This window comes from Prinia subflava, chromosome 1 (assembly GCF_021018805.1).
Source record: "Prinia subflava isolate CZ2003 ecotype Zambia chromosome 1, Cam_Psub_1.2, whole genome shotgun sequence".
Classification (NCBI taxonomy): Eukaryota; Metazoa; Chordata; class Aves; order Passeriformes; family Cisticolidae; genus Prinia; species Prinia subflava.
The window spans coordinates 121,479,319-121,494,145 of NC_086247.1; the positions used below are offsets into that span (position 1 = coordinate 121,479,319).

Consider the following 14,827-nt stretch of genomic DNA (forward strand, 5'->3'; position numbering starts at 1 on the left):
GGCACATCCATGAACATTGAGATAAACAAGACCAACTGAAGAGCTGCCTTTATGTAGGTGGAGCACAGAGATCCAAAGATAAATGGTGGATGCAAAGACTGGTCTTTGACACGTTATGTGGCTCAAAGGCAGACTATGGCCAAAAAAATCAGAAAAAAAGCCAATTACATTTTTTCAATATTAAATCTTTATTATATACAAAAATATTTTGTTGGGAATTAACAGAATTTCATCATTTGTACATTAACATTTTATGTTTGGCTGTGTTTATTGTGAAAATATTAGCTGTGAAAAAGACAAGGCGAGGGGGGTCTTAGAAAACAAGTCACAATTTAAAAACATCCCACACAGTAGCTGACTTTATCAGTATGAAGTCACAATGCTAACGAGTCCCATATCCTAGGCCTGCTCTACAGTACTGTATTCAAACAGTTACATACTAAATAATTTCCAGGTTTACATTAAAAAAAATTAGCTAATAGTTAAGATTTTTCTTGTAGGAAGTTTTCAGCTAAAGAAACTATTTTTTACAGGAGAACAGTTTTGGAAGTTTTACAAATTCAAATCCAGGTTAATTTAATATACTGGAGAAATAAACCACAAAACAGAAAACCATGAGAGCTTCCAACTGGCAAAACCAGTTGGGAGGAGAAGCAAGATAAGGAAACGCACAGTGACAGTTCTAATACACATTTAAACCCAAACACAACCAAGATCCTACAGTTCTTAGCCTGGTGTGGGGTCGGAGAGCAGCAAACTTTCTTGTGTTTTAAACCCTACAACAGCAGTTTCCCTCCCTACACCACAGTGCACAAATGTTACACATGGGCAACACATAGGGGGTGGGGAAGGGATGCTCAACATGCATTTTCCTAGGGGGAAAAATATATTTCAACAGTTCCTCCACACATAATTGTGTACAAGACTTAAACCAACAAAAATCAGTCAAAACCTTTTTTTTTGCCTGTACAAAGCAGAGTTATTCATTTTGCTTTATGCTGTGGATCATTTGAGAGGTCAGGTAACAGGTCTGGTTTCTGGAAGAGGCTGTACTATATTCCAGTAAATGTTGGCTGCTTGTGGAGTAACCAACAGTTGGTTCAGCCATGGGAACAACCAGAATTGCACGGAAAAGCATTAGTGTGGAGCTATGACAGAAAAAAGGAAAAGGCTAAATGGGAGAGTGTTTCCAGGACTACTTTAACTGTTACCTGACCACTGTCCTAGCAGCAAAAGGAACTCCATACCTAATGAGCATAAGAAACAGTTCCAAACACCAAGAAAAAAAATTAATTTACTTCAAGTGTAATTTATTCTATAAAATATAAATATTGCTGAACCCCTGCTCAATAAATTCCGTTTGTAGGTGAAACTGCCTAACAGCCTTCACCAAGCTGGGCTTTGTTTTTAAGCCTGTACCAGTAAATCCCAGCTGCAGTACCAGGAAATGAACTGAGAATTCAGCAGTTGACAATGTGACTCTGGAACAGAATCCCACTGTGGAGAATTCAGGTAAATTAGTAGACACTGTCTGAATTACTTGCAGCATTTACCCTGAAATTTTATTTACATATATGGGTGTTTGTGTGTGTGGGCACACTTTTAATATGATTAGAAGTCAAAGCTGCCTGTAAAAATAACCAAAACTGGTTATTTGACAAATGTTTCCTATTTTGATTTTTAGGATCTCTCTTGGGCCTAAAACCAGTAAGTTATACCAGTCCTAAATACTGATGTTAACTACTATTTCCTTTGTAAGACACAGCTTGAGAATCCCAGACAATTCCCATCAGCAAGCCTGTTAAACGTGAAAAGTTAAGTACAGTTTGGCCAAAGTACAGGCCAAAACAGAAGAAACCCAGGGAAAAAAAGAGAAGGGCCAGGACTTCACTTCAGCACTGCCAGCCACAACAGTCCACCAGAGAAAGTAAATTAAAGTACTCTTAAGGACAGAAACCCTTCCAGTGGCCCAGGAGAGGTGGTTATTGCAGGGAGAGGAGGGTGCTGGGAGCTGAGGGGTATTTAAGGCAAGAGGCCCAGCAGACTACGAGTCTTTGATCCAGTACCCACCACACAGACACCAATAAAACGATCTCACCGCTTCTGCAGACGTAGCATCCTGAAGTTTGGCAATAACCATGTGGTACTTGAACTCTTTGGAATTTGGGTGAGGCAGGAAAGCCCGCATGAAGCAAACAGCCTTCACAGATGTGCATGACATGCGACAGAGCTCCAGCTGTTGGTTGTCTGAGAGCTGCACCCACAGGCACAATGGGCCACGGGCAGCTGCTGCAGGAGGCACTGTCCATGCCCTGGGACACGGCCTCAAGGTTCAGTGTGAGGGGAGAGCAAGCTGCAGGAAGCCTGGATGGGAAAGCATGGGATAGGTGAAGGGAGTTCATGGTCACAATATTGGCTCATGTGTAAGGACAGGTAAGAACCCAGCCCCTGCTCTCTGGAGTGCTCTGTTTGATTGCTCTCCACTGGTCCTTGAGCACAGCAGAGGCCAATTGGGCTCAAGGGGGTACCTAGCCAGGCATTTTCTGTGTTTCGAAGAGAAAAGTTTCCTGTTTCTTAGCTGAATCACCCTCTTCAGAAAATAAAACCGAACCCAGGTGACTTCCTGAGCACTGAGCTGCAGGCAATTTGAAAGCAAGTCACTTAAGGTATGATTTTAGAAGATGCAGTGAGTAGAGATGAGGGAAAAATTGTCACAGTTTGAGCTCAGCCAAGATGTGACAGTTTATATAAACACTAATTCAAAAGCAATGAGCTGATCTGCCATCCTGCTCCACAAAGCTTTTGTACAACTGAGTACACAGAGCTGCCCTGAGCCGAGAATACGGCACAAGTCACGGATACTGCATTAGTTATGAACTCGATTTTCCTTGCCTACAAAGATCTGTGATTCTGCTCCGTGTTTACCTTTGTTGTAGATTTGCAGAACATTTTGAAAGACCTTTATAAATCTATGAAAGATGATGTATTCCATTCCATTCCATTCTAATTATCCCAGTAAACTTGGACTGCATCTTGTCACATGATGCAGAACCTAAAGCAGACCTGCTATAACACTTAGAGACAGCAAGGTCATCACCTGGGTACACAATGCACCACAGTATTTACAGGGGAGTTGAGATTGGTGCGTGCTTAGGTGAATTTTTGGTGAATTCAGGGAAATAACTCACAGGTCTTGGCATACTGACTGTACTTCTATGTATAACTTTTCATTCACAGGGCAACTACAGTGTTTCTTCTATAAGTCTCTATATGTACAGAATTTTACAGCACCTCATGCACTGTCCAAAACAGATAGAAATTACAGATAAATATAGAATTTTTTTAGATTGAAATATCTGTATATTTAGAAAAATATGCATTAGTAAACACAATAAACCAGGTAGAGAAGTGTACCAGTTCTAAAGTCTCACATGCAGGTACATTTCTGGATTAGGTCGTGGTAGCTTAGTAATGTGATAACCAACATGAGCATTTTTTGTTTTACCATCCACATACATACATATACACAGACAGCTATTTGATAATTCACTTTTCTAAACTACTTAAATATTTATCTTGTGATACATACCACATACCTTAAACATTTAGCAGCATCTTCACCTCGCTCAGACACACCTATTGTAATCTTTAACAGTCAATGTAAAGTTTTCCTGTTAGTATCTGGAAAATGAATGTTTAGTACAGAATGAGATAACATGAAATCCCAGTTATTTTAACTCCTCCAAGGTACTCCAAACAGGCGTTCTATGAAATGTTTTTGCTTGTTCAAAATGAGCCTTTCATAGTGTCATCCTCCCCTAATTGCACACTGTACAGGCCCTGGTCCCACAGCTGATGCAGCACACCCTGGCAGGCAGGGACTGTCACTGCTGGGGATGTGACTGAAACAACACCAGCATTCCAAGAACCTCCAGAACACTCTTTTTAAAGGACAGTAACTTATTCTCATTCCAATCATTCTACCAGGTGGGGACAAACTAAGCAGAGTATCTGATAACAATCTGACTGTGCCAAACCCTAAAACTACCACAAAGAAACAAAGCAACCTCTCTCCCCCTCTCACCATTAAACACTGCAATGTGAACCCTTAAGACTAAACAAGCAGATGCAGGGGGTGTGGTGTTTGAGTTTGGGTTGTTTTCCCTCACAACCTGGCACGAAGACATCCAAATCAGACCTGCAGATACTTCCACACGATCTTTGTGCCAACCCAGGCAAGTCGCCTCTTACTGCTTCAGAACTGCACTGCAGAATTGCTCACTGCCATCTACACCACCACCGCCACCCAAAGCTCAGCCACGATGCTCCACTGCCTAATTAAATCAGGCACACGGTGTGAACCTGTAGCAAACACTGAAGCTTTAGGCTTCAGCAAATACGTGGCTAATCTGGAGTTTGCTAACTAGGGAGACTCTCTTGACAGTATTCTCCCTGGGATGGAAACATGAAACAGAGAGGCTTTCCTGACTAAACTTAGTGGCTGTGTTTCATGGGTTTGTTCCAGTAAATTTATGGAAAGAAGATGAAAATAAGTGATGTTTCCAATAGGAAGTACTGTGGTGAGTGAACTGAAGAATCTTCTCGTTCCATTCACTGGGGAGGAGTGAACTCAGCCCACTTTTGGCATCACAAATAAGAGTATATTTCTAACTCATAATGAAAAGGCATCTTATCTGTCCACACAGCACATCTTATTTACAGCATGTGGAGGCCTCCCATGACACAGGACACAAACACGGTTCAGTCTTGTTCAGCACAGACTGCCAAAAGCAAACCACTGAAAAAGCCAAGCAACAACCCTGCTATCATTTCCTGCTACACACAACACTCCATCCACTTCTCAAAGCAGCCTCTGAGCAATAGGATCGCAGAACTTGTCTCCTGGGAAAGAAAACCACAAGTCCCACGTTGGTGCCACATTTAAGAGCTCTGCCAAACTTAAACAAAACCAGAGAAAACACATCCTGGAAAGCATAACAATAAAAAAAGCAATGGTATAAATTTTCCTTTGAGAATTTCATATTCCCTCTGAAAGACTGAAATCTCAGTATTAAGAGCCACAAAGATCTCCTGTGCTATACACAAGTTTAACTAACATTTTCCACACACACTGGGATTTCAAGTCTCTTCTGCCCCTCTTCCCCCACAACAATCAACTTTACAGGCTGTGTAAAAACCATGTTGTATATGTGTTTTGAGGTTTTTTTAAACACAGTTTTCCTTTACTGCATCCACACCATTTTTTTTCTTCTTGTGCACACAAAAGTCTTTTGGGAGCCCCAGGAAGCAGTGCTGTTTTACAGTGTCTAAGCCTGTCTTCCTCCAGAAATAGTTCTATCTTTTGATAGCATTCCGGGTCACACTTTGGTGTTGAAAAATAATACAGCAGCCAGGTGCCTGTCACCAGATGGAAAAGGAATTAAACAGATGACTTCAGTTTAGACACCTAACCTGGTATGTGATGGTGAATGTGACTATATACAACAGCTGACAGTGTTACATAAAACATGGCCACAAAAAGAGCTCATCTGAGCAACAAGCTGTATTTTCCTTCTGTTCTTATTAGGCAGAAATTTACATCAGCTTAAGTTTTGATCAATGAACCTGAACCTAATACAAATTACATCAATGAGCCTACTGAGGGGAGAATTGTCACTAAAAAGGAAATACACTGTAAACAAAAAAAACTTATAAACAACTTTGCTTTTTAGCAGTAAGCTTCCAATTCACAAGCTAATGAAAAATGCAAATAAAAACAATGTAAGAAAAAGCACAGAAATGCCATTACACAACACTTATAAAATACAGCAGTTGATCACACACGAATATTTAAAAGATAATTTAGAACCCAGCTGGACATCACAGGACATGAAGCCACAGATCACTATACAAATACAGAACAATGTCCTAAGAAAAGGAAATGCCTTTTTTTTTTCATTTTTTAAGCAATGTGTTTTCACAAGTGTGAATAAATAGTCCTAAACATTAAGTGTCACCAACAAGGCTCCACATTATCAGGTTCTCCCTCAAGCTACTTCACCATTATTCAAATTGCACTGAATTACCTTGCATATGACTTTCTAATGTCAGTACTTCAACTGTAATGGGCTAACAGGTTGGCTCCCAAGAAAGCCTAATAAGCAGTTTGCAAGGTATTGCTCTATGTTATTTTAGGAGACAGATATAAGGGAACCTAAAAGTTATCTAAATCAAGAGATATCAAGAACTTGTGAAACATCAGGAATGCACCAAGATTAAGCTGAAAGCAGCTGGAGCAATGGACCTGTGTTTTTGTTACTGCTTTTAATATTTAAAATTCTGCTCCCATGAAATTATTATTTTTTAAAGAAGAAAAAAAACCCCAAAGAAATTAGTGTTCTTTCCGAATAAGAGCTATAGACTTTTGATCAGTTAAACACTGACATTAACAAATTTTACAAAAATTGTTTCAAGTATCCTTTTTTTAATCACAGTGAAAATGTAAGACCAAGATGTAAATGCTGAAGTGAATGAAAGTTTCTTAGATGAAAAAGGCAAAGGTACTAAATCAAAACATAGAAAAATGCTTAAACGCATTTCCTTCATGTGATATGAATAGAAAGGTTATCTGTAAAAAGTTAGAAAAATTAAAATAAATTACATATTTAAGTACACTTTCTCATCAACATTTTTATAAAAATCCCGAAGAGTGTACTTTTGAATATACACAGAGTAAAAATGCACAGGTGCTGCAGGTTGTGGTCAGTATCTACACGTGCCGTTTGCTGCTGCTGACTTTATTTGTCACTTCAGCTCTCTGGAAGGGCTCAGTAGACCCAGCTGATGGGCACCCACTGCGGCTCCAGCCGCAGCCTCTCGATGGCCGCCTGCAGCTTCTCAAAGGCCTTGTCCAGGTTGTCGTTGACAATGGTCAGGTCAAAGTAGTGGTTGTAGGCTCGCTGGATCCGCGCACTCTCATCCACTGTTTTTTTCAGATCAGTGTCCTGGGGGAGAGATTTTTAAGGGTTAGTGAATGTAAATCTTACTAAAGATTTAAAGATGAGGCTTGGCAAGTCCTTATACCTGCAGAAGAAGATCCCTTCAGTACATACTGTAACTGCCTATTTAAAGCTAGATATCGAATATATTTTAAAAATAAGAAAAGTTTTCATTTATAGTAAATTCACAATGAAATTTAGCTAAAATACATTGAAAGGGCTGAAAAAGTCCTGAGCTGTGTCAATAATGTTAAATATGGCAAGCAAATGTTTGCCAGTCTTGCAATTTTGAAGAGAATCAATAGAAGCACGTGAACTTGGGCTGGTGTATACAATGAGCAATTAATCACTCTGCATGGCCAGTTGATGATACAACCAGAATAAAATGAATGCTTTAGGAATGACTCAGTGAAGCAGTTTTGTAAATTTATTTGTGCCCCTTTTATTTCCACAGAAGGCACAAAAATTACAAGATTTTAAATTAGTATGAAATGAAAGACAATTTCTAGCAGAATAAGGCTCTAGAATACCTTAAGGCTCTTAGAGAACATTTCAGCCTAGCTCACCTGACACCAGTCCCTCATTTGTAAACTACTGCTGCATTACTGTAGTCCTGACATAAGCTGCAAAATATGCAAGAAATTTATATTCCTACATTATGAAGCCTTTATAAAGTGCCTCTGAGCAAATTTTTGTGTTTTGCTAGTCCTACATTCTTTAAAAATTCCTCTCCATTTTTGCACAACAGCAATTTTTTTTGTAAGCAGTTATGAGATTTGTCCCCCTTTACAGTATTTATTTCAGTATTTTCAAGTCCTGATACAGCTGTCAATATAAAAGCCAAAATGGAAAACCAAGTTTGTCAACAGCCTTTCCTTCACAGTGAATGAAGGAGACAAGTAAATGCATGACCACAGGAGCCAGACATTTGTAATGGAATGGGTTAGGATGCTGGAGATAATACAGCCAGGTCCACTAACAAGCAAACCATAATACTTTAAATTACATTTGTTTTTCATTTGTTCAGGAAGCACAAGAATATGAAATAGCAATTCACACTCTATATACATGTGCAGGATGTGATGCAGAGTCTGTAAAGACACCTAAATGCATGTTTGAAATTTAATGATGCTCTTTATTATTCATAAGAAGTAATACAGGGGGGGCAAGGATGTCCCTTAGGGAATCAAACATTAGGAAGTGCAGGAAATTATTTTTATACTTGTCTGGACAGTTTTAACTTTGCCTTCTTGTATATGCACCATGAAATTCAGGGTTCATTTGGGGCAGGAAAGAGGAATGACTGAGCATCCACAGAGACACTAGAATGCATAACAACCAGAACCCACGACTAAAAAACATATACTCATTTAGTGGGAATACTCACCCACCCACACCCATTTAAGAGCTTTGAATGCCCTGTCAGCATTCATTCAAGATACTCCTATGAAGCTGCAGCAATATCATTATGAGCCATCACCAAAACACAGCTTTTCTCCTTTGGGGAAGTTGAACTGCTCAATCTGGATTTTTTTTCCTTTGCTCCTGCAGCTGGGAAAGTTCATGCCCATAAAGAGTATTTATACTTTGCTGCACTGGAGGAAACATCTTATTTCCCTCTGCAACACATAGTGTCTCAGAAAAGGAGGGAAGATCTAATGAACAAAACATGCCACTTCACTTTATATGACAAATCCAAGGCACTTCAGATGAAGTTGTTCAACACTTCTGGCAGCTCTCATCCATTCTCAGTGCAGCACATGCTGCTGCAGCACTGAAAACAAGGACTACCTGCATTCTCGGGGTTTTTTTGTGTTTTATTTTGGGTTTTTGTTTTTGTTGCTTTGTGGTGAGTGGGATTTTTACTTTTTCCCTTTTTTAACACAAGCTGCAATATCTTTCTCAAGCATTACAGATTCCATTTTTAAAGCATGCATGTATTATTAAGACAAACGGGAACAAAAATTTGGGTGGGGAGGGAGACAGGAAAGTCAAGGAAAGACATCTGCATAAAAGAACAATAGCCAGGATGAAATATCTACTATTTTCTGCAAATAATCAAAGGTGACAGTTCCCAAAGTACACCTTACAAGTAATTTTTTGTAATCAACACTTCTCTGTAAGAGGTCTATTTTTAAGAAAGAAGCAATCTTCCTTATAGTATTTGATTAACCTCTACTAGGTAATCAGCAAAAGTCTTGCCTAACTTTTCTGGGAGACACTCATTTCAGAACAAATCCCATCTAAAATGAATGGTAAAGAATTTTTAAAAAATCTAAGAACAATTTGTTCAAAGCAAACTAAATCAGAAATTATCTGCTTACAGTGAGAAGTTTGGTTGTAATTCCAGCATCTACCACAGCCTTGTGCATAGCTCGCAAAGTCTCCAACTCTGGAGCAGCAATGAACACCACATAGGGCATGAATTCTGAAGTCCTCAGTATTTTTAGGGCCTAGAAGCAAAGAAAAAGAAAAAAACACAAAACCATCAAAGTTTGAGAATGACTCAGCACAGCTCTGTGTTACTTAAGGGACACCACAAAACTCATCTGTTACAAATGGGCAGCAACACGTAAGTGAAAATTCTTACTTTTATTTTAGAAATTCCTGCACTGCCTTTTGAAATGCTCAGCATCATTCTTTCCTTGGCTTAGAAGATTATTTACTATTCTGTAAGACTCCTCTTTCATGCAGAATTTAAGTTGGGTTTTTTCCATCCTTCTAACCCATTCCAAGTAAGTGTCGCAAACACAAGAATCCAGTTGATAATTGTAACCTTGAAGTCAGAAAGGAAACCTTCAAATTTGAAGGCCTCTCTCTTCACCTCTTCAACATTAAAATCCCACACCTGTTATAATAATAACATTATAAATCATATACCTGTGGATTCACGTCCAAGATGCAGGTCCTTCCTGTCTGAACAACTTCAAGGATGGAATCAATTTTGGTGCCATAAAGATTTCCTTCATATTCTCCATGCTCTAAGTATCTGCCAGCTTTAATATCCGTCTCCATTTCAGCTCGTGACACAAATCTGTACGCTTGCCCATCTTTCTCATCATCCCTTGGCTTTCGTGAAGTAACTAAACAAAGAATTTAAAATAGAAATTTAATGTTTTCATTTTATATTTGGAATGTAAATATTAGACTGGACTGCCTATTAAGTTATGGAGACTATATTATACATTGTTATACAATTGTGATTGCTCCATGTACAGGTTTATTCATTATTCTAGATAAATTTTAAAACTGAGCACAGCCCCTTCTGTTCATTTATATTTCTTCCTATATGTTTTTTACCCACTCATTTGCCTGTTTCCTCTGTCTTACTCCTTCACACCATATACAATACTCACTCATGTCATCTTTTTAATTATTCACTTAATAAATATTTATTTAAGTGACTCAGAAATCAAATGGAAGTTTAACTCTCAAAAGCCAAATGTACTTCTGAAAATAACCAAGCACAACAAAATCTGCGCCATCCCACCCCTAAAACCTTTGCTCTCTTAATTTGTCCTGTTGTTCAGGGTAGAATTATCTGAGCTAGCTATAAAGAAAGTTAACTTAAATATCAGAAGCAGCCCAGCCACCACAGCAGAATCTTAGTGGAGGCCAGCTAATGCTACTTTCCAGGACAACTTCCCTTTTAAAGCAAGGTAAATTCCCTGTAGAAAGATTAAAGCCAGTATTTGAGTAAATCATTATCAACTACCTTGGGTATTGGCTACACTGCACAGTACAGACATTACTTAAGCAAAAAAAAAAAAAAATTTACAAAAAGTAAAACAAAACATAACATCAGATTATTAACTTTGCTGTCCTATCACCATATTAACTACCTGCTGCTTATATTTAATTAGATTTGAACTCTAGAACATACTACACATAACAATCAATGCATTCCTTTGGTAATACTATCATCACTTGGTGCAACTTGTTGAGACAAGTGGAAAGCAATTTTCCCTTCCAGTAACTCCTACCCACTTCAATCTTACAGAAAACACAAGTGCCAGAAGAAATGATCATCTGAGGCTGTTAAGAATAAATATATTTAATAGAGTATCTACTTTTAGTCACGATTCTATGGATAGATTAAAACTATTGAGATTAATACAATACATTAAAAAGAATTATATATCAGTTTGCAATTAATTTTGGAGAGTAAGCTTTAACATTTTACAGCTAGGAAAAGATCTAACAGTTCAGTTATCCACACTGAAGAAAAACCACACCACCACGTGCTGGATTAGAACTCAACATTAAGAACATGCCTCTTTCCATAGCACAATGGATCAATTTCACCCATTTCCCATCTCTCAAAACACATCCTACACAAATTTCACCCATTTTCCACCTCCCAAAATACATCCCACACAAATTTGTTTATAAATAACCTGGAGAATTTTCTTCTAATCAAAGACCATCTCAATTTACTGATTATCCCACTTAAAATCTAAAGCAGAGAAGAGGTTCTATATACAATAAACTGCACATTGCATGTGCATGATTAGACTATCAGATTGGGAAAAGTTTACTTCCATGCCTTTGAAGAATGTTCAACAACTGTGCTGCATTACTTATATATATTCAAGCATCTATACAGCATTTTAGAGAAATAAGTAATTCTGAAGGCTTTTTAAAAATAGAATAAGAATTTTAGAAGCAATAGAAAACCTCTTACTATTCTGCCTATTTTAAAAATTGAAATTCCCAGGAGAAGATTTCTTTAAAAAAGTAACAGTGAGAAATCAACCTTCTTATCAGGTCCACAAACCAATTCTAAGTGCCCTGGCCAGTTTTGATGCTAGAGATTCAGCAAATGAGAGACTGGTTCTCTCATCTTGCACAGTTCATCTTTCAGACCTGTCCCTCCTCCTATTATTATCAGGTCTATTTCTTGCAGACCAGAAACAGAAGGGAACAGACTGGTTTTGAAATTCTGAAAAGCACATGGCAGGAGAATAATAATGTAGCTAGAGTAGGCATCTCTGGTCAGCAGTCAAACAGGAGGGAGGAGGTAAAAAGGATGAGCAAAGTATCTGAAAGAAAGGTAAGAAAACATGCTTCAGGTAAAACATTTTTTCTGCTGGCTGTAGGGGAAAAAATGAAAGACCACGAGCTTAAGGCTAGATATATTAAAATATTGAATAGTTATACAAATCTTGGAGATCACAAACATTTACTTCAGTTTTATTGGAAGTTTGCTGCTTTTCCCTACATTTCTAATACTAAAACAAAAATTTATAATGCCTAGTCCACAGGTGGAAAACTAAAAGGCAGAGAAACGTGAGAAACTCCACTGGCTGTCCATTCCAGAAGGCTACTGGGAACTTATGGAATCCCGTCAGTAATGGATGGTGACTGACACTCAGGAAACCCAGACTAAAATACTGCACAGACAAAAACTGGTTTTCTGCAGCATCAGTAACATTTAAGTGCTAGTTACAAATATTTTCATGGTCATATGTTAGTTCAGTTGTGTGAAAACAGGAGGAGCCTTCTGTTTTCCGACTCTATAAAATTTTTATGCTCTGACAAAATCACTCCTATACCGAATCACTAGGATAAACATCAAGTACTTTCCAGTTAATCAAAATGTGATATTATGATAGGAATGGTGACAACTTACATGGCACTGTAGTTCCAAATCTAGTAGGATTCAGCACAATAAACCTGTTCTTCAAACTCCTTCGCCCCACTCCTTGGGCCCCAATCAAGACCAGGGTTTTCCTCTGAAAAGGAGGCATTTTGGCTACTTCCTCATATATCTGGATTTCATGGCGATCAAATTCTACATTGAGAAATGTACAAAAAACTTTAATACACACTCAGGGTTGTAAGAAAAAGAATTAAATAGCTCTGCTGTTTATCAACAGACCCCATGTGAATATAAACAGTACTCAGAAGACACCTAAGTCTGATACAAGACTTCTTGCTTTAAATTGGTTTGGGAATAGAATAGTTATTTCTCCATGGACAGCATAAGGTCAGGTTCTCACTTTTATTTCCAAGGAGAAAAATCTGTGTTTGATCAGAAGGGGAAAACTGTGACTAACAATTATTGGACTTCCACAGAATCATGGGATGGTTGAGGCTGGAAGGTACCTCTGGAAGGCATCTGGCCCACCCCAATGCCCAGGACCACATCCAGACACTTGCTGAGTATCTCTAAGGACACCTCCTCAACTCTCTGGACAAGCTATGCCAGTGCTCAGTCACCCTCAGTGACAATGACAAGGTGTTGTCCAGCATTCAGAGCCTGTGTTGCTTGTTGGCTCTTGCCCTGTCACTGGCCTACTCTGTAAAGAGCCCACACAGCTCCATGCTCTTTGCAGCCTCCCTTCAGGTATTTGTACACATTGATGAGACCTGCCCTGAGCCTCCTCTTCTCCAGACTGAACATTACCAGCTGTCTCAGCTTGTTCTCATGGCTGAGATGCTCCAGTCCCTTCAACACCTTTGTATGTCCACATCTCTCCTGCACTGGGGAGGTGCCCAGTACCTCACCAATGCAGAACAGAAAGGAAAAATCATATCCCCTCAGCCCACTGACAACAAACATCTCACTTTTTTTCTTAGCACCCAGTTTTTCTCTGATTTCCACCCACCAAATGATGTACCCAGCACAGCCATGTCTGCACTGGTCACTATTATTTTAAACTATAAAAACTATCTGATCTATCAAACTTATAATCAAATATTTTACTGCAAATCTTTAGCTTTGGATACACTACACTCTGAAAGTTTTGAAGCCTAAAGAACTTTGACTTTCATGTAATATTAAGAGATACCTGCATTTCTTGTAGTGAGATACATCATCTTTTTCTTTTTTTTGCTGCTTATTGTTCCACAGAAAGGCCCTAAAAATAAAAAACTAGATGAAGTCACAATTTCTGGTAATTTCCAAAGCTTATTTACATGAATATATGAAATATTAGAATAATAAATTTATAATGACTGTTCTAGAACTGTGTGTATCCTAGGGCAAGAAATTACATTTATTTACAAACTCATCAAATGGTACAGGAAGAACTGAACACGGGAAAATATTATTCTTCTAGAAAAGAAAGCAGCTGAAAAGTTCATGCTTAGCTTATTAACTTTCAGTGCATACCATACAAAAAAATTTTAAAAAGTGCACACCGCCTGTCCCATTCAACTTTTCCTCACCAGGTGGCAAAACCGATTCATGTATCTTTGAACACTAAACAGACTTCACCCTTTGTCCTTCAGCCAAAGCCAAAATACAAAATTCAGCATTTCACAATAATCTGTGTAATCTTACACAGCAGCTTTTCTATTATTTATGAAGGAAAAGATAAACAAATGGACTCAGAGCAAAATCTACTCCTGAAATTCACTAAGTCTCACCTGAGTTGTCCCAGTCCCTCCTAACAAAAGCCTTTCTCTTCTCTTCCAGGAACTGGCTAGGAATTAGACCTGCACTTCCTCCTTCTTTGACATGACTAGCCTGGGGGAAAAAAAACCAAAAAACAAATGATTGTATTTTGCATAACCTGTGAGAAGCATTTTTCAAAATCCCACATGGTGTTGACTGATGTCCTCCCTGCCAGTTTCTCAGTGGTGAGTGTTACATTGACTACTGAGACTTAAAAATTCAAAGTCAGATGTAAATATTAAAGTTCTCCTTTACAGGAATAGTGTCTTGCTATTGAGTATTAAAATTCAGGAAAATTAGGTAAAACAGATGCAAGTTTCATTACTGGTTCCCATTACATTAGAAAGCTCCTGCAGCCATAAAACTTTGGCATAAAATTCCCAAGTGGAATTCTCTGGCTCCAGCCATGGAAGTCTCAGGTGGCAAA

At 38.4% G+C, this 14,827-nt stretch overlaps 1 protein-coding gene across 8 annotated transcripts in view; it reads right to left on the reverse strand.

Annotated features, from left to right (window-relative positions):
- Window positions 1–5,545: 5,545 nt before the first annotated feature.
- The window catches only part of PALS2 (protein associated with LIN7 2, MAGUK p55 family member), a 53,987-nt gene continuing 44,705 nt past the window's right edge, over window positions 5,546–14,827 (reverse strand). For all 8 annotated transcript variants that reach the window (XM_063410395.1, XM_063410404.1, XM_063410448.1 and 5 more), the window contains exons 7-12: window positions 14,373–14,472; window positions 13,793–13,861; window positions 12,631–12,792; window positions 9,879–10,081; window positions 9,323–9,451; window positions 5,546–7,004 (exon numbers count right to left, since the gene is read on the reverse strand). In XM_063410395.1, the coding sequence (XP_063266465.1) occupies window positions 6,828–7,004; window positions 9,323–9,451; window positions 9,879–10,081; window positions 12,631–12,792; window positions 13,793–13,861; window positions 14,373–14,472 (840 nt within the window). In that variant the 3' untranslated portion in view covers window positions 5,546–6,827. The remainder of the gene's footprint in view (window positions 7,005–9,322; window positions 9,452–9,878; window positions 10,082–12,630; window positions 12,793–13,792; window positions 13,862–14,372; window positions 14,473–14,827) is intronic.